This window comes from Entelurus aequoreus, linkage group LG03, assembly GCF_033978785.1.
Source record: "Entelurus aequoreus isolate RoL-2023_Sb linkage group LG03, RoL_Eaeq_v1.1, whole genome shotgun sequence".
Classification (NCBI taxonomy): domain Eukaryota; kingdom Metazoa; phylum Chordata; class Actinopteri; order Syngnathiformes; family Syngnathidae; genus Entelurus; species Entelurus aequoreus.
Window position 1 is genome coordinate 30,598,446 of NC_084733.1, and position 21,274 is coordinate 30,619,719.

The 21,274-nt window shown below is 40.5% G+C and overlaps 2 protein-coding genes across 2 annotated transcripts in view; both read right to left on the reverse strand.

Annotated features, from left to right (window-relative positions):
- itgb1bp1 (integrin beta 1 binding protein 1) overlaps positions 1-21,274 on the reverse strand; it is a 1,043,117-nt gene that overhangs the window by 245,908 nt on the left and 775,935 nt on the right. The gene's annotated exons all lie outside the window — the stretch shown is intronic.
- On the reverse strand, positions 10,111-11,694 carry LOC133645627 (uncharacterized). Its single transcript, XM_062040478.1, has one exon. It carries the CDS (start codon positions 11,585-11,587, stop codon positions 10,910-10,912), a length of 678 nt encoding a protein of 225 aa, XP_061896462.1. The 5' UTR covers positions 11,588-11,694; the 3' UTR covers positions 10,111-10,909.

Genomic DNA, 21,274 nt, shown 5'->3' on the forward strand with positions numbered 1-21,274 from the left:
AAAAGATGTTAGGCTGCCCTTAGGCAAGGCACCCAACACCAAATCCAGCCGCATCAATGGTGCCTTCACTGGCCCGGGTGAAGAAAGCCAAAATGGTTATTTGATGCAGGCTCTTGTGTCTTGTGATTGGCAGGTGATCAGTATGTGGTGTACACTTTGTCCTCCTAAGGCAGCTGGGATGGACTCCCACGAGAGGAGAATTTATTGAGTTCCAGGCTATATCAATCAATCAAAGTTTACTTATTAAGCACTTAATCACAAATGTCTCAAAGGGCTGCACAAGCCACAAGGACATCTTCGGCTCAGATTCCACATCAAGGCAAGAAAAAACTCAACCCAATGGGAACAACGAGAAACCCTGGAAGGGACCGCAGATGTAGGCCCAGTCCATGGTGGGGCCAGCAGGGGATCCTCTTGTATGTAAACAAGTCGGGGCGCCGAGACGTCGCTGACTGATGCATAAGGAGTGGTCACCCCGGATCCTGACTTTATAATGTGAAAGTCCAGTCCATTGGGAGGCCAGCAGTGGATCATCTTGAATGAACACAACTCAGCAGCGCAGAGATCAACCAAATGATGGACAGAATAGAGGTCCACCCTGGGTCCCGACTTGGAACAGCTAGCGCGTCCTCCGTGGAAGCTGAACCGTGGTCAACTGATAACCTCTCTACGCAGGAGAGGGGGAAAGAGCAGAAAGAGAGACAACTGGTCCAAAAAGGGGTCTATTTAGAGGCTAGAGTATACAATTTAGTTTTAAGATAAGACTTAAATGCTTCTACTGAGGTAGCATCTCTAACTGTTACCGGGAGGGCATTTCAGGGTAATGGAGCCAAAATGGAAAACGCTCTAAAGCCTGCAGATTATTATTATGTATTTATTTATTTTATTTATTTATTCCCCTACCTCAGGGGGGGGGGACTCGGCGGGGCGGTTGCTGGTTGTTCCATCTCCATCGTTGGGGTCCCTGCGGGTGGGGTGGGTGGTTCCTGTGGCCCCGTGCTGGGTGGTCCTGTGGCGGCCGGCTTGGGTGGGGTGGCCGTGGGCTGGCCTCGCCGCGCTCTCCGGGGGTGGGGGTGGGGGGGGGGGCTCGTGGGGGCCCTGTTGCCGGTGGGGCGGGGGCGGTCTTCCCGTCCGGTTGCGGGGGGTCTCCGGGCCCCTCGGGCGGGGCGTCCCGCCTTTCTGTCCGTGTGGGGTGTGGTCTCTCGCTGGCTTGGGGTCTGGCTGCCCCCTGTTTTTCTCGTGCCTTGTCCTCTGCCGGGTGCGTCTGTCCGCGGCCTGCTGCTGGCCCTTGTGGGCGGCACGGTGGGCCAGGCTCTGGGGTTCCTGTCGCTGTCCGGCTTGGCTGCGTGGGGGCGGTGGCCCCTGGTTCCCTGGGCACCACACCTACTGTTTGTGGGATGGGTTCTCGGGGAGGCTGGGGCCGTACTCTGGCTCCCGCACACACTGGGAGTCAAATGTATTGTACATGCAAATTCACATATACTCACACACATACATACAGACATACATAGGTACCTACGCTCCCACATACATATACAAATAAATACAGTACATATTTACACACTCAAAGTTCGTACATCCACACGCACATTCATTATACAAACATACTGTATACACATACTGTACATATACATTCACTGTAAAAACATACATATACACATACTGTACATATACACTCACTGTAAAACACACACATACACATACTACACATACATTCACTGTACAAACACACACATACATATACTGTACATATACATTCACTGTACAAACACACATTTACACATACTGTACATATACATTCACTGTTCAAACACACATACTGTATACACATACTGTACATATACATTCGCTGTACACACATATACACGTACTGTACATATACATTCACTGTACAAGCACACATACACATACTGTACATATTCAAGTACATATGCACACATACACTCATGCACATAATCACGTTTCATCAAACATACATTAACGTTGTTGCCCTAGGGTAAACTGGGTATAACACATGGCACACTGACAAAGCTTAACCTATTGATACTATAACAATCTACAAGGTTAAGGTTGCTTCTCTTTCTTCCCCTCCATTTTTCTGCATTCTTTCGTATCTCAAGTTATCATTACGTATATGTATTGTTGCATTTGAACAATTGTATTGTTGATAATAAAGGTAAAATACTGGTATTGTTTATTATCAATAGCACTATTTCTATTGGTATTCATATTGCTCCATTTTTAGTGTAATAATGCTCAGTTCTGTATTTTTTTTTAAATTTTCGCTAACTGCTTATTTGCTATTACTTTTACCATCATATTTGTACATGTCTTATTTGCTGATGTTGCTCTGTTGTTGTTGTTGTTGTGTTTGCTGTTGTTGTTTTTGTCTCTCTGTCTAATCCCCCTCTTGTCCCCACAATTCCCCCCTCTGTCTTCCTTTTTCTCTCTTTCTATCCCCTCCTGCTCCGGCCCGGCTGCACCAAATGATAATATAAATACATTTAATAAAGTCAAAATACAAGTAAGGCAACAAGAGAAGTATCCTACACTTCTCTTTTGTAAAGTAAATCTGAACAGCCGATATGGGCATCTACATCTGCTATATGATTTGCCCGAGAAGCTGGGCAGGACATAAAAAAAAAAAAAAAAAAGCCTGCAGACTTTTTTTTGGCTCTGGGAATCACTAATAAGCCGTAGTTCTTTGAAGGCAGATTTCTGGCCGGGGACATATGGTACAATACAATCAGCAAGATAGGATGGAGCTAGACCATTACCTATACACATAAGCAAACAAGTCATTTGTCCATGTTTGCGTGGCGTTTGTGATCATCTCACAGCAAAAGGAGGGGAAAAGACACAAAACACCATTTATTCGCCAATATTGTAAGTCGGTTGTTGCAATGGTAATGGCAGGGTAACCTGTCACCTTACTACAAGCCAATATAATCATGATTTTGAAGCTGTTGTTTGACGGCAAATAAAAATATCAATATCGTGCAGCAAATCAACTCTAAATGTTGGACCAATACGTGATATAAAGTCATTACATGCAACGTGAGATATGTCAAGCCTTTATTTGTTATTATCGTTATGATCATGTCTTACAGTTTTTGAAAAACCCCACATTTTCTGAGATTTTCGATTTAAGTTTTTTCGTAAACTGTAAGTCAATCCATTCATCCATTTTCTACCGCTTATTCACTTCTGGGTCGTGGGGGGTGCTGGAGTCTATCTCAGCCACAATCGGGTGGAAGGCGGGGTACACCCTGGACAAGTCGCCACCTCATCACAGGGCCAACACAGATAGACAGACAACATACACACTCACATTCACACACTAGGGCCAATTTAGTGTTGCCAATCAACCTATCCCCAGGTGCATGTCTTTGGAGGTGGGAGGAAGCCGGAGTACCCGGAGGGAACCCACGCAGTCATGGGGAGAACATGCAAATTCCACACAGAAAAATCCCGAGCGCAGGATCGAACCCAGGACCTTCGTATTGTGAGGCAGACACACTAATCCCTCTGCCACCTTGCTGCCCTAAACCGTAAGTCATAACCATCAAAATTATATCTATAAAAAAATGTCTAAAATATCGTGAGTTGCATGTTATTAATTGTTAAAACAAACCTTTCCACGGTATGTACATTTTTGGAGTTTCACCCGCATTGTTGCTTTAGAAGAAACTGCAAGTCAGTAGGCTTCTACGTCCAAAGCCCAAGGTTTAATATCTGTCCACGGTTTCCTGTAAATGGAGGGGAAAACATGACAGGAGAAGCGAGCGAAGCTTATCATTGTCATCCAAGTGAGGACTTATTCACATGTTGTTAGCATATACATGTTTGTTTGTGCAGGTTGTGTGCAAGCAGAAGCAGACAACCTTTTCTGGGGATTATACTTGTGTGTCAGCCTTAGACCAAGTGTGTGTGCATGTGTGTGCGTGCGCGCGTACGTGTAACCCTCGGATAAAATATTATCGTTCCCTTCTGCCTCAAGACAACTTGAGCACACAAGCATGGCTACTTGTCATAAATCAAGAGAAAAGTCGAACACGGAGAATGAAATATGGAGCGAGACTGAATTGAAGCCGAGTTAAAGAGGGAGGGGTCAGAAAGAAAAGGGCAAGGACAGGATACGGGAAATGTGATTGGTGAAATTTTTTTAAATTTATAAAGTATGCAGTAACAGAGATGTCTTTCAGAGGTGAAAGACAATGAAGAATATTTTGTTGGTTTCATGATCATAAATACAACAAGAGAGCGGTACCTTTCACATTTCCCGGTACCTGGGAATCGATAATGGTATTTATTCCCCTGATGCTTTTGTGCATCCGTGCGTTAATAAATGCCAAATGTGTTAAGGTTTACGTGGGAACAACGAGAAACCCTGGAAGGGACCGCACATGTAGGCCCAGTCCATGGTGGGGCCAGCAGGGGATCCTCTTGTATGTAAACAAGTCAGGGATATTGTTTTTCCCCTTATCCGGGGTTTCTTCCTTCTAGCTGGTAATTCTGTTCCACATATTGTTCTGTTCTACAGTGACTTCACCCCTGATTCCGACTTTCTTCTCACGTGTTCCTGGTTCCCAATCAGGAGGGTTTATCTACCTGTCGCCTTTTACTCTACGCTGGTTCATTGTTTTATATTCATGTCTCACTTTGCCGTGTGCACTGTTTGCATTGTTTCCTCCTGCCTGGGCTAAATGACCTTATCTGCACTCCGACTACTGTCTCTGTATCCTGGGGTCATGCCAACAGCTGTGTTGTGGCACCATTACAAATTGTTGAATGATTAAAGCTCGTATTTGTTTTAACATTTAACACTAAGCTAATTATGATATATTTGCTGTCTAGTTCTTACATTTTGTTTTCTTACACTCCTGAGTTTCATTTGCCAGCATTATCGTATTTTTCGGATTATAAGCCACAGTTTTTTTCATAGTTTGTCCGGGGGTGCGATTTATACTCGGGTGCGATTTATACTCTGGAGCGATTTATGTGTGAAATTATTTACACACTACCGTGAAATATCAAATAATATTATTTATCTCATTCACGTAGACTAGGCGTCAATGGCGTGCAGTCACTAGAGGCAGGGGAGGCGGGGCCTCACCTGCCATCATGGAAAGAAAAAAAAAAGTAAAAAGAAAACAAATTAATTAAATTGTTATATGTATCCAGTGATTATACTAAAGTTATTTTCCATTTAACCTTACCAGTTTTAGATTATTTTTATTTTTATTTTCACATTTGCCGTTCAAATACTGACAAAAGACGGTGCGGTGATCAGCAGCCAGTTGAGGCACTTGTGCCTCAACATGGATTGTGCGCAATGACTCGGCTAACTGCTGGCCTGCTGTGCAGTGAGACCATATTGCTATATGAATTATATTATACATTTCCATAGTTTAGTTAGCTGAGGTATATAATGTACAGTGTATTTTGTCAACAACTGTATGTGTGTAACGTATTTCTTGTACTGAGCGATCATAAAACTGGAGGCTCGTCTCATAACCCCGCCTCCTGGTGCCAAGCAACTCCGCCGCAGAATGCACCGCCCGACGGGAGCGCCACACCAACCAAAGCCCACACCCAAACCCTCCACGTGCAAGACCGAATCCACCCAAAAAAAGTCACTTAACAAGAAGCCAAAAAGTGCAAAAACAACAATGCTCGCGCGGCGCGCCGGAGGAGCCGTGAACAGGGACATAACATTAGGTACACCTGCAGACTACAGCGCGGATTTCATATTTCATTCATTCACAACTCTTCCAACACGAACACCACTGCTCCCGCACTTATAAGTAAAGGTAAGACCATAATAACATTTTTTTTAATTAAATGTGCTTTTTTGTGTGCTACAGTTTGTAAGTGTAAAGTTAAAGTTAAGTATACCAATGATTGTCACACACACACTAGGTGTGGTGAAATGTGTCCTCTGCATTTGACCCATCCCCTTGTTCACCCCCTGGGAGGTGAGGGGAGCAGTGGGCAGCAGCGGCGCCGTGCCTGGGAATAATTTTTGGTGATTTAACCCCCAATTCCATCCCTTGATGCTGAGTGCCAAGCAAGGAAGAATGCTGGTATGAGCTTTTAAACATAACCCGTTAACTGCTGCCAATCAAATGGTGAATAAGATACTCTTTAGGGTTCATATGTTTGTAAATCTGACTGTGATGAAGTCAGTGCCTCACCTGACATGAACCTCACCGCACGCCACTGCTAGGCGTATATCAGCAATCGTCACACACACACGTCAACCAATAAAAAATTGTCAGGTGCGGGTCATGGCAGAAGTGCATTGTGAAAAAAAAGATGCTACCTGCTACTACTTCCGTACCTATGAAAATTGATCATTTCAACATTGGCGGTAACTTATAAAAACTGAGAAGGGCTGAACAAAAATGGCACTGAAAAGGAAATCATATACTGCAGGTTACAAGCTGGAGGTAGTGAAATATGCATTTGAATGACTCTTACCATAATATGTTACCTTAACATACCAGGCACGTCTCAGTTCGTTATTTATGCGTCATATAACGTACACTTATTCAGCCTGTTGTTCACTATTCTTTATTTATTTTAAATTTCCTTTCAAATATCTATTCTTGGTGTTGGATTTTATCAAATACATTTCCCCAAAAAATTAGACTTATACTCTAGTACGACTTATATATGTTTTTTTCCTTCTTTATTATGCATTTTCGGCCGGTGCGATTTATACTCCGGAGCGATTTATAATCCGAAAAATATGGTACATAGACTTTGCATGCAGTTGTAATTCCAAGACCTCAGATGGCATTAGTGTACACACTGCAAATATATATATATATAATGTAGTAACAGACACTTTCATAACAATATGTGATATGTACAATATTTACTGTACTTTGGTCATTTCATCTACAGCCGGAACTAATTCTGTGTACGAACAAAAGAGGAAATGTGGGCTAATACTTTACAGATACTTTAATATGATTGTTCATGTTTTTCAGTCAGTACAGATTGGTGTCCTATCATATTGTGGTGTGCGTTACAAACTCAAACACGTTTTGTGCTGACGTAGAAGCTAGCTTATCTCTTTCCGTAGTTAGCTTCTACAGCTAATACCTTGGTACGCCAATGTGTTAGTACGCTGGAAAGAGTTACTCAGTGTTCGCTCTTACAATAACAATGTCGCTACAGTTTGGTCATTATACAGGTTACCGAACGGAAATGAAGTATTGTTGATAGTTTTTGAATGCATTTTTAAAGTGATTTAGAAGTAGAATTGATTGCTCCTATTAGCTGCATTGCTAGCTACCTAGAACAAGCCGATTGTTATATGTTAGAAAGCGGGAAAAAAAAACCTTTGTCTTCTTGTATCTCATAATGATTGTGAACGATAGGTGAAATTCCCCCCAAAAAGTGCAGTTCCCCTTTAAGCTAAATGTCTTTTATTGTGTTTATACAGTATATATTTGACTTATTACACAGCAACTGTTTGAATGTAATGTGCATCCTACTTTTAGTGTTGATTACTGAGTTTGGAGGTGTTGAAAATGGTAATGCTAATCAGTAGCATGAATATGGGATATTCAATATGAATTAGCATCGAGCGAGTGCATTCTGAAATGTAAAGCCTTACTGTACTTTTAAATGTTTACTATTAGGCATGCTGTTGTTGGAATAAAAAAATGGTGCCAAGTCTGCAACGGGATGTAATATCACGTGCAACATAAGGTATCGAAATAGGGTTCCGTATCATTTTATGTGAATCAATACGTGGTATGATTGATGAAATTTGTAGTGATGTGCATATTGATATCGATACTGCCAATACCAGATCTTATACATATCAATTCTCAAATCAAAATATCGATACTTTTAAAACCTAAATTATTTGAGATCATGTACTGTATGTCTAACGGGGCCACAGTGTAAAGTTACTAAATCATTGAGATCTTGTCAAAATCAAACGTCACTACTTTTTCTTCCGCCTCGGTAAGTACCTAATGCGCAAGCGCAGCGGCACACCGTACTGTGCTCAGTCATTTGTTTATTGCAGAAAATGACCGCCAAATGAAATGCGTTACTCAGTAATATAAAACAGCATGTGTATGTATCGTTGTTTGTAGGCTATTTAGACATACAGTACAGGCCAAAAGTTTGGACACACCTTTCTCCTCATTCAATGCGTTGTCTTTATTTTCATGACTATTTAGATGGTGGAACAAGGCGATGGGTCAAATGCAGAGGTTCATTTCACCACACCTAGTGTGTGTCTGACTATCAGTGGTACTTTAGCTTTAACTTGAATTCTGTACCCATCCCTACATAGTGGTGCTCAAACAGAATTCAAATCAGAACTTCTGAATTGTGAATCCTATTTTTACCGATTCTAAATCGAGTTATATAATTTTCAAAAATCTATTTTTAAGAATTCATTTTTAAAATGGCCACCTTTGCGCTGACTCGCTGTGCATATACAGTATCTCATACATCTGCAGTGAAGGTGTACTGTGAATCTTCAGGCACATCTTGATCCGATTGGATTCCTATTCTTAGGGTGAAGATTAGATTCAGAATCGATTCAACACGATTCTCATAATGTATTATTTGTTATACAAATTATAATAAAACCTTTCCAAAATGGGTTACAGGTTACAAAAGGGTCGCGGGGGGCCTATCTCAGCTGCATTCGGGTGGAAGGTGGCGTACACCCTGGACAGAATATAAATCTAGTAAAAAGAAAAAACAACAATTTATCAAAGCAACAGTAGCTATAGTATAAAATAACAATAATAATAATCATAATATAATGTCAATACTAGTTCAATGTCTTTAATCTAAAAACTTGCAAAAATAAAATACTAAATTAGCACTACATATATATATATATATATATATATATATATATATATATATATATATATATATATATATATATATATATATATATATATATATATATATACACACATTATATAAATATATATATACACACACACTAGTCTGCAGCCAAGAGGAGCTTTTGTAACCTGTTTTGCTATATATTATATATAATAATATAATATATTGAGAAAATTGGTTTCAATTGAGGGGCAGCACGGTGGCAGAGGGGTTAGTACATATGCTTCACAATACAAAGGTCCTAGGTTCAATCCTGGGCTCAGGATCTTTCTGTGTGGGGTTTGCATGTTCTCCCCGTGACTGCGTGGGTTCCCTCCGGGTACTCCGGGTTCCTCCCACCTCCAAAGACATGCACCTGGGGATAGATTGATTGGCAACACTAAATTGTCCCTAGTGTGTGAATGTGAGTGTGAATGTTATCTGTCTATCTGTGTTGGCCCTGTGATGAGGTGGCGACTTGTCCAGGGTGTACCCCGCCTTCCGCTCGAATGCAGCTGGGATAGGCTCCAGCACCCCCGCGACCCCGAAAGGGACAAGCGGTATAAAATGGATGGATAGATGGGTTTCAATTGAGAATTGATTCTGAATCAAGTCATCAACCCAAGAATTGGAATCAAATGCAAATGTGCGTTGTTGTAAGATTCACACTTAAAGGCCTACTGAAACCCACTACTACCAACCACGCAGTCTGATAGTTTATATATCAATGATGAAATCTTAACATTGCAACACATGCCAATACGCCCGCGTTAGATTAGTAAAGTGCAATTTTAAATTTCCCGCGAAATATCCTGCTGAAAACGTCTCGGTATGATGACGCTTGCGCGTGACGTCACGGATTGTAGCGGACATTTTGGGACAGCATTGTGGCCAGCTATTAAGTCGTCTGTTTTCATCGCAAAATTCCACTATTCTGGACATCTGTGTTGGTGAATCTTTTGCAATTTGTTTAACCCTCCTATTGACCTCGATTTTTGCCTACACCATCGTTCCTCAGGGGTCACATAGACCCCAGAGATGTAAAGCTCTATAAGTTGTTGTGTGTGGGAGTAAGACACATGATCCAATTGACTTTTTTGTGCTCCCAAGTCTTCTGAACACAGAGAAGTCAACCCTGAGTCGATCTGACCATCATACACTGAATTATTGTTGTTTGAATACCGTTTGGTGTCAAATTTGACCGTTTTTTATTGATTTTTTGGCACACTACGCCCCCCCCCCCAGATAACCTCCCAGTGGTAAACCACTTATTTGTGCTCCTAGGTCCCCTGAACACAAAGAAACAAATTGTGAGTCAATCCAACCATCTTAGACCGAGTTATCGCAGTTTGAATACTGTTAGGCGGCCATCATTGAATGTGACCGAATTGTATTAATTGTATGGTGTTGTTGTTGTTGTTGTTTTTTGCCATTTAGATTGCACTTAGTCAGGCTTCTACCCTAAGACCAGCTATAGCTCTTAGGGTCATGGAAGCACGCAAACCCCCTGACCACGATAAGGTGGCAATCCTCCAGGGGGAAGTTTTTTATAACTTTTTTTTTTTTTCTTTTTTTTTTTCTTTTTTTTTTTTTTCAACAACAACAAATATCTGACCGTTGGCCATTTGGAGTGTCCATTTGAAAATAACAATATTCGTCTCACTCTCCAAGAAAGGGTCAAGCACAAACCCTCTGACCAGGATAAGGTGGCAATCCTCAATGGGGGAAGTTTTTTTATTACTCTTTATATTTTGTATTTTTTTTTTTTTGTTTTGTTTTTTTTCAACAACAACAAATATCTGACCATTGGCCGGCCATTTGGAGTGTCCATATTTGAAGAAAAAAATAACAAGACAGTAGGCTATTTACCAAAAATATTGTCTTATTTCAAAAAAACTAAAATACTGTAAAAGTCTGCCACTCCTATTTTTTCACAGACTGCAAAAAGTAGCCTAGAGTCTACCTCTCTCAAGAAATGTAAAACAAATGAAAAATGGCAATATTCATCCCCCACTCTCCAAGAAAGGGTAAAGCACTACTGGGCACATGATCCACAACGGATGTGCTCCTTGCAGATGTATTTGCCACATCCCCCACATGTATTAGTTGTCTTGTTATCGTTCCTAGTGGAACAGATCTGGCACCTGCCTCGTTTTTGCCCTCTGGCCACTGGAGGATTGGAGGTGTGTGCCTCCCTCTGAACATCCTCCACTATCACCACAGCAGCCGCTGAGGCTCTTGGTAGGACAACTCTTCGTGCAATTTGGGGTTGCACCAGCGCGTACCCCAGCTGTTCCAGGAACAGCCTCCTCCGGTACAGCTTTTCGCTGTTCCAGCCTTCACTGATCTCCCTCCAAAGCACAAAAGCGTTGTAGGCACTCACATCGATGATGTTGAAGAATACAACAAGGGGCCATCGTGCAGTCATGCGTCGGCAGCTGTACGTGCCTGTGACTTTATCCAGGTTGTCAACACCACCCTTTGTGGCATTGTAGTCCAACACCATTTGTGGCTTCTTGTCCTCCCTGGTGCTGAGCTGGGCATCCTTGTGCATCGTACTCATGAGCACAACGTTCTTCCCTTTCTTGGGGCAATACGAAACAGCTGTGGCGTTCTCAGTGAAGGCAAACACTGAGGATGTAGCCTGTCTGTTCTTGATTGCAACAAGCTCAGAGGGAAGCTCTGGCTTGTTCTTGCGGACTGTCCCCAGCATGGTGACTTTCCGCTTTGCGAGTTCTTCACCAAGGGCATAGGAGGTGAAGAAGTTGTCGCACGTTATATTGTGCACAAATAAATGGTTTCCTACTGGGATGTTCGAGGTAGAAAAACGCTAAAATGGCCACCAAACGCTACTCAAACCACACTAGTTCAGCATGTAATAGTCAGATAAACTCACAGTGATTGTTCCATTTCATTTCTTGTGTGACACTTATATGGAAAACTGAGTTTATATGTATTTGTACGTTCAGAAATTACGAAAATCACTTTTGGTCACATTCAAGACCAAGCCTAACAGTATTCAAACTGCAATAACTCGGTCTATGATGGTTGGATTGACTCACTATTTGTTTCTTTGTGTTCAGGGGACTTAGGAGCACACATAAGTAATTTCCCACTGGGGGGTATTTGGTGGGGGGGGGGGTGCAATGTGCCGAAATATCTATGGAAAACTGTCAAAATGGCTGCCAAACGATATTAAACCAACAATAATTCAGTGTATGATGGTCAGATCAACTCACAATTGAATTCTCTGTGTTCAGATCACTTGGGAGCACAAAAAAGTCAATTGGATCATGTGTCTCACTCTAACACACAAAGACTTATAGTGCTTTCCAATCCTGGGGTCTATATGACCCCTGAGGAACGATGGCGTGGTCAAAATGTGTACAGAGAAATGAGAAACAATCATGCAGTTGATTTTATATTTTTCTGTGTCTCCCTGATGGATTAGGAAAAGTCATGAAATATTAGGAAGAAAAACTAATGACAACCATCTTTTTAGAGACTCTCAAAATGCCTTGGGGTCACATTGACAAGAAGAAAGTTGTAGGTGGGAAGCGGTGTATTAGCGGCCGGCTGCAGCAACACAAACACGTAGCGGCTACGTCGTAGCTGGTGTTTCATTGTTTACATTCCCGAACGATGACAGTCAAGTTTTACCATTGGCCTGTGGAGAACTGGGACAACATAGACTCTTACCAGGAGGACTTTGAGTTGGATATGCATGCTTGTGGAGATAGGACAACAGAGACTCTTACCAGGAGGACTTTGAGTTGGATACGCGCTACCGTGAGTACGCATCTGCGGCTTCCAAACATTTGATCGCTTGCCCGTATGTGCGTGCCGCTATGTGCATGTCACGTACGTAACTTTAGGGAAATATATGTGCTGTATGAACTTTGGGGAGGTGAACGGTACTTTGGGCTGTGGGATTGAGTGTGTTGTGTGGGTGTTTGATTTGTATTGGCGGGTTATATTGACGGGAGGGTGGTGGTGTTTGTTATGTGGGATTAATTTGTGGCATATTAAATATAAGCCTGGTTGTGTTGTGGCTAATAGAGTATATATATGTCTTGTGTTTATTTACTGTTTTAGTCATTCCCAGCTGAATATCAGGTCCCACCCGCCTCTCACAGCATCTTCCCTATCTGAATCGCTTCCACTGCCCTCTAATCCTTCACTCTCACTTTCCTCATCCACGAATCTTTCATCCTCGCTCAAATTAATGGGGAAATCGTCGCTCTCTCGGTCCGAATCGCTCTCGCTGCTTGTGGCCATGATTGTAAACAATGTGCAGATGTGAGGCGCTCCACAACCTGTGACGTCACGCTACTTCCGGTACAGGCAAGGCTTTTTTATCAGCGACCAAAAGTTGCGAACTTTATCGTCGATGTTCTCTACTAAATCCTTTCAGCAAAAATATGGCAATATCGCGAAATGATCTAGTATGACACATAGAATGGATCTGCAATCCCCGTTTAAATAAGAAAATCAAATTTCAGTAGGCCTTTAATAACTACAGTAGTGGTTAATTACTCAGCTGCATAGTACACACCTTTTACTAAAGATGAAGCCTTTATTGACATATTTGTAATCAAAAAAGTTCAATGACAAAACATTATGTTTCTGTATTTACAATGTATGTTTAATCAAGGCAACTAAACTGTTCAGGTGCTGTACATGTTCAATTGACATTGTCAACGGACCTTTTCTAACATTCCAACCGTTATGCCCATTTGTCTTTGTTTGCCCACAAGTGGTATGTATAAATATGTAAGACAAGCAGAAACAGACGAAAGCATCAATGTCAATCATTTCTTCAATAAAACCACAATGGCAGCTATCCTGACACTTTCAAATCTGCTCTTGTATCATTTCCAAAGCAACAGCAGCTGTGTCGCTCATGCTGCCAGATTGTGGAAAAAATCCAATCAATCTTAGTCAAGAGCAGCATTAATTGTCTGACATAGAGGAAATAAAGCCATCTCCACCCAAAATGCACCACTAGGTGGCATATTTACTTTTTCTCAAATTGTGGATTTAAACGCATACATAATGGTTATGGATGGGGGGAGATATCAGTGTGTCCTTTCTAGGCCAGCTGTGTATTCATGAGTTTGAGGAGAGGAGACAGAATCATAATACCTTTCATACACAGGGACAGACGCGGGCGTGACAAAGTTATTTAGAATGCTTGAGCAGACACAAAGAAGAGTTCATTTCCTTCATCTGGCTGCTCCAGCATGATGGAGCCAGGAAGAATCAGAAATGGTGCAGGAAAGGATCCACTGTGATGACAGGGCCTTATACATTTCTTGTTCAAAGTGTCCAAAAGTTGGAATAGCTCTACATGCCATACAGCCATTAAAATCAGTTAGTTAATAAAAATGTTGCTACATTTCACCAATTGCACTCCTGTCTGGCATATTCACTGATTTAAAAGTGCACATAGAGGCAAAGAAAAACTCCCTCTAAGGCAGGGGTGTCAAACGTGCGGCCCTCGGGCCGGATCACGCCCGCAAACAGGTTTTATTCGGCCTGCGGGATGAGTTTGCTAAGTATAAAAATTCACCTGAAATTTTTGAATGAAAGAAACAGCTTTTCTAAATGTGTCCACTGGATGTCACATTAGCAATTCTTTGTATCTTTGTAGATGATGCTACATATGTACAAAATAAACCACATGTTGTTAGTACATCAGTCGAGGAAAATGAGCAAACTACATAAATAACATCCTGTAATTTGATTTTGGTATCATTTTTTTATCTCGATAGATTGAAAATGAACACCAATGAGTTGACTGATGAACATTATCATATAATTTATAATATAAATAACAACAAATAAAGGTGGAATACTATTAACCGCAACACGTAAGTGTAAAAAAACAACAACGACAACATTATGATTTCTACAATTTCAGAATGTGCTTGTTCTATTTTTAAACCTAGAAAACAATCTGAAGTTGTCCTTATTTTTAAGTTATCGTGCCGTGATTTTACCAGTCCAGCCCACTTGGGAGTAGATTTTTCTCAATGTGGCCCCGATCTAGGGAAAAACCCCAGGCCCTGTGGAGTGGCCCTCTGTCTTGACCAGTTGCGTTGAGTAAAAGGGACGGAGTAGAGCAGTGCTTCTCAATTCATTTCTGTCATGACCTTTGTGGGGGACAGAAATTTCCTTGACCCCCATGAATTGAATTTCTATTGAGAACTTCCCATCCATCCATCCGTTATTTACCGCTTGTCCCTTGAGAACTTGATCGTATTTATTTATCTGTATAACCCACTATGTGAGTAAAACTATTTATATAATCACCTTATTATCAAAGTAGATGAATAAAATGAGATAAGGTAACAACTGTGTCAAACTCAAGGCCTCGTCATTTCATGTGGCCCCCCCAAAAATTTGAAATAATAAGACAGGTCATCTTTCTTGCTAAATGTATTTCAATATTGACAGAAAAAAATGTACTGTATGAAGCTGTAGTTATTAACTGATGACTATGGCAACATTTGATGCAACAAGCTATTGTTAAATTTTGCCTATTGGTGTTTCTTACTGTCAAAACGGTAACACTTTAGTATGGGGAACATATTCTAAGTAACAAAGACTTAATTTATAGTTATTTGGACACTAGGGGAACAGATAAGGGTTAGGGTTCGGGTTACTAATAAGCAATAATTCTGAGGTTATTGAGGGAAGAGTCTTAGTTAATGGATTACTGGTTGTATAATAAGGCCATGCAGAATAAGGCATTAATAAGTACTTAATAATGACTAATTAAGAGCCAATATGTTACTAATTTGCGTGTTAATAAGCAACTAATTAATGGTGAATATGTTTCCCATACTAAAGTGTTACCATTATAACTATTACCATACACTGTAATTTAACAATGAGAGTACTTTTACTGCCTTCTAGTGTCCACTTTTAAGTATGCGCAGTATAAAACGAGTGAAACATCAATACAGTGATTGTTTTCCAATGTTTTCCTTTTTGAAATACATTTTACAAAAGGTGAACTTCAAGGGGAACTTCACTTTATTTTGGATATTTGACTATCGTTCACAATCATTATGAAAGACATGACGACGGATGGATACAAAAAAAAAATAAAAATTTTAACTCATAAATAAACGTAAATAAAACTTTGCTTACAGCGGAGGCTCTCGGTGGGTCCTCTATTCCACCCATAAAATCCAAAAAATAACCATCCAAAAAGCTCAATTTACATTTCGCTGACAAACTATTTATAGCGACTCCGTGATCACGAACATGTGTGCCTATGTTGGATCGACTGATCCAATTTTATTGTAGATCATAAATCCTGCTTGTCACCTGAATAGCAGAAGGACAAAGACGTATTCCGACAAATTGGTACACTTTGACAGCCAATTTAGACTGGGAAATGTCGAGAACAACACGAAAAGACACTTGGTTCCGTCCCCCTTTTCTTTGCTAGGATTATGAGTCATTTTTCATCTAAAAGGGAATATATGGACATCCCAGCAGTCGGCATCCAATCAATCAATATCCTTTATTTAACCAGGTAAAAAAACTAATTGAGATTAAAATCTTTTTTCCAAAAGTGACCTGGCCAAGAGGGCTGCAAAAAAAAAAAGTTACAGAAATACATATAAAAAACAGCAGCAGTCACACACAATTAAAAATAAATTATTGACATATATTGACATAAAAACAATGTATAAAATGTTTCAGTAAAAACAACTTAAAAACAAGTACAATGCCCAATAGAAACAGTTTCTCGATTCTTTAAAATAGCCTAAAATTCCCCAAAAGTGAACAACTCGGGTAACCTTAGATCCATCTGTAAGTTATTCCATGACAAATGGAGCAGCATATCTGAAAGCTTTTGTTCCAAGATTTGTGTTGGCTCGAAGAACAAACATGCTAAGTCTGTGACCTTAAGCTACAGCGACTGCAGTCTCTAGACATAAAAGAACACAGATCAGGGGGAACCAGACCAAGTAGTATTTTATATATAAAACACAACCATCGAGAAAATCTGCGTACTGATAAAAATGGACAAGTTGCCTTTGCATATAAAGTGCAACGGTGGACAATGTTGCCACAACCAGTAATAAGACGTAAGGCACAGTGATATACAGTATTTTTTCAAATAGGAGCTGTGTGCATCCCTATCTTTCAGTAGACTGGACAGTTTAGGACATAACTAGGGATGTCCGATAATGGCTTTTTTATCCAATATTCCGATATTGTCCAACTCTTAATTACAGATACCAATATCAAACAATACCGATATATACAGTCGTGGAATTAACACATTATTATGCCTAATTTGGACAACCAGGTATGGTGAAGATAAGGTCATTTGTAAAAAAAATAATAAAATAAAATTATAAAAATAAATTAAAAACAATATAAAACCAGTTACATAGAAACTAGTAATTAATGAAAATTAGTAAAATTAATTGTTAAAGGTTAGTACTATTAGTGGACCAGCAGCATGCACAATCATGTGTGCTTACGGACTGTATCCCTTGCAGAACCAGATATAGGAACCAGAATATAAATAACAGAAAGAAACAACCCTTTTGTGTGAATGAGTGTAAATGGGGGAGGGAGGTTTTTTGGGTTGGTGCACTAATTGTAAGTGGTTTAGTCGACTACTCCTCCCACATTTTTAAACTAATTCAAACTATTCCACCATTAAAACATTTGTCTTGATTAGGACAATAAAACTTGGTCTTTTAACCCCTTTTAACCCCCAAAATTCCCAATTTATTACAGTATTCATGATTTTCCAAAATATTGGACAATACAATTGGTACTCATCCCACCATTCTCACTTACAGTTTACTTTTTTTTTTTCTCCCTGAAAATAACCTTGAATGCCAGTAAATGTTCAACACTATGGTAAAATATATGTATTGAAATAAAAAAAAAAAAACATTTATTTAGTCTGACATTAGTAAAAAAGCAATACTTTCGCAGAATTGCATTCTGTGTAATGAGGTCATTCTGACCTATTGCATTAGGATTAAACATTATCAGCCACCTTTGTATTTTAATCAATAGTACCCTTGCAATATGTTAATGTTCTTTTATTTAAGCATTATAACTTTTATTTGATTGTGCTTTTGTAATATACTTTATATGAATCTTCACAATGAAGTAATTTTATGAAGACAAATACCTTAAAGCAGAATATATAATGGTACAGTATGTAACAAGATTATTTAAAATTTAGACTACGAACTCTTTATCTCCCCTCTCAATGTAAGTAATGGTTTCAAATTTTTATTCTCTAAATTTTGGCTTGTTTGCAAGTAAATGCTTCATACAATCAGGTAACATATATTATTGTAAAAAAAAATGTTACGTATCCCAAAAATTAGCTGACAATGTTGTACTGTTGCAGCAAAGAACTCTGCGTAATCAATCAACAAAATTTGGACAACACTTTGACAGCTAGGACATTTGGTCGAATGGATAACACGTGTGCCTTTCTCCTAGGTAATGTGGGTTAAAGTCCTGAAGGGATCAAATTCACAATTTTTTTTTAGATAAATTTACATCTTTGACTAATATAGTTTATTGCCAATTATTACGACATAGATTTATCATTGCTATAGTCATTGTACATTTCAATATAGTTTCCGATCTTCAACATTACAACGGTTTAAACATTGAAATAATTTCTACTATCAAAGTATTTCTACATTCAAACCATTTCACAGTGCAACTGTTTTTATCCTTCCTTCTATATTCCACTAGCATTTCAACCAGCAATCTTCAATATTACAACAATTCCTTAAATATTTTATTGTTAAAAAATGTGCTCAGAGAGTATGGGGTAACGGACTGTCTTATTGTGGCGGTCCGCTCCCTGTATAATCAGTGTCAGAGCTTGGTCCGCATTGCCGGCAGTAAGTCGGACCCGTTTCCAGTGAGGCTTGGACTCTGCCAAGGCTGCCCTTTGTCACCGATTCTGTTCATAACTTTTATGGACAGAATTTCTAGGCGCAGTCAGGGCGTTGAGGGTATCTGGTTTGGTGGCTGCAGGATTAGGTCTCTGCTATTTGCAGATGATGTGGTCCTGATGGCTTCATCTGGCCAAGATCTTCAGCTCTCACTGGATCGGTTCGCAGCCGAGTGTGAAGCGACTGGGATGGGAATCAGCACCTCCATGGTTCTCGCCCGGAAAAGGGTGGACTGCCATCTCCGGGTTGGGGAGGAGATTTTGCCCCAAGTGGTGGAGTTTAAGTACCTCGGAGTCTTGTTCACGAGTGAGGGAAGAGTGGATCGTGAGATCGACAGGCGGATCGGTGCGGCGTCTTCAGTATTGCGGACGCTGTATCGATCCGTTGTGGTGAAGAAGGAGCTGAGCCGGAAGGCAAAGCTCTCGATTTACCGGTCGATCTACGTTCCCATCCTCACCTATGGTCATGAGCTTTGGGTCATGACCGAAAGTACAAGATCACGGGTACAAGCGGCCGAAATGAGTTTCCTCCGCCGGGTGGTGGGGCTCTCCCTTAGAGATAGGGTGTCATCCGGGAGGAGCTCAAAGTAAAGCCGCTGCTCCTCCACATGGAGAGGAGCCAGATGAGGTGGTTTGGGCATCTGGTCAGGATGCCATCCGAACGCCTCCCTAGGGAGGTGTTTCGGGCATATCCTACCGGTAGGAGGCCACGGGGTAGACCCAGGACACGTTGGGAAGATTATCTCTCCCGGCTGGCCTGGGAGCGCCTCGGGATCCCCCGGGAGGAGCTGGATGAAGTGGCTGGGGAGAGGGAAGTCTGGGCTTCCCTGCTTAGGCTGCTGCCCCCGCGACCCGACCTCTGATAAGCGGAAGAAGATGGATGGATGATGGATGGAAATTCATAGTACGTTGCAATACAGTTTCCTATATTCGACATTCAAATGTTTTTCTGCAATCACAGTATTTCTACATTCAAACCATTTCACAGTTAAACCGTTTGCACCTTTCCTTATACATTCCACTAACATTCAAACGATCGTTCTACAATATTTGACCATTCCTACTTATGATTCAAACAAATTCTGACAATTATTTGACATCCCTTCTGTATTTCAGTTTGGTGAAAGCATTTTGGGCATTCACAAACAGTTTCTACAGAAATTGTATTTTCCAGTTTGTATACGTACATCATTTATACATAAATCTAATTCCCTTACAAAAAACAGGAAAATAGGAAAATTCACCTGCAGTGTCCAGTATCCAGTATAAGGGATGAAAATGCATATTTGCATACTTTTCCCAAACAAATTGTCTATCCAGAAGACAATTTTGAACATTTTTGTATCACACAAAAAAACAAAAAAGGAGATGATTCTGCTCGTTTTAAGTGGCTGCAATTAGCTATTTTTGCACTACACATCTGGAATCTGTACGTTGTTTTTCTTGCAGCGTAGTAGAAATGCATACAATACACATCTTCCTCATTTCATACTGCAGTTACGGTGAATATAAAAGCTAACTCTACTTGGTCGTACTTCCAGGTATTTTTAAAAATTTTTGGTTATCGACTCTTATTTTCTTTTCATCCCTGTCACAAACTTCTCCATCACTTTGCCTCTGTCAGCTCTGGACACGGGTTCCTGTGTACTTACTACAACTACCAGGTAGCAGAGGCAGCCTGTTGCTTTGATTGAGCACTACTGCCACCTAGTTGTAGGCTTGTGTATCATTCTAGAATAGAATAGCAAGTACTTTATTGATCCCTGGGGGAAATTCTAATGTCAATACTAAAAGTATAGACACAAATACTGAAAATCTATCCTGCCACTCGCATCATTTGGGAAACACTGGAGTAGAGGGGCAAAGGGTAAATGGAAAAAAATAGGATAAAGATAACCCTCGATGCTTTATTATGATGAGGTTATGAAAACAATGACATGAAGAAATGCAAAACTGTGACTCGACTGTGGCAAGGAGTGAATGTTAGAGGTGCTTTCCTATTGTTGGCAAAGAAAGAGGTTGTCACTGCAGTTTGATGAGTCAATGATGTGACATATCCGCACAGTTCATCATTTTGAATCAAAAATGGTAGTTTAGGATTTAATAACTAAAGGCGTTAATTTTTACCACTGGGAAAAAAAAGCCATATATGAGTGCATTTAATCCGTGTTCGTTTACGGCTTCATCTCCCCGGGTCACAAGTTACCGTAGTTGCCATAACAACATATTCGGACCAATCTCCGGATTTATTGTACTGTGCCGCACAGGGGCAATATGAACTTTGGAAGTCATGTAAATAGACATGTTCTCTTCTCTCTTCCACTGCTGTAAAGGTCAAAGGCTGGGAATAATCACATCAGAGCACACCGTGTGACTGACAATTATCTGCTGTGCGAAACCAAGAGTGTTGATAACAACTATGCTTTGGCTTGAAAG

What these genes read in the sequence shown, in the direction of transcription:
- LOC133645627 (XM_062040478.1), bottom strand. Translation starts at nt 11,587, where the DNA reads ATGCTGGGGACAGTCCGCAAGAACAAGCCAGAGCTTCCCTCTGAGCTT.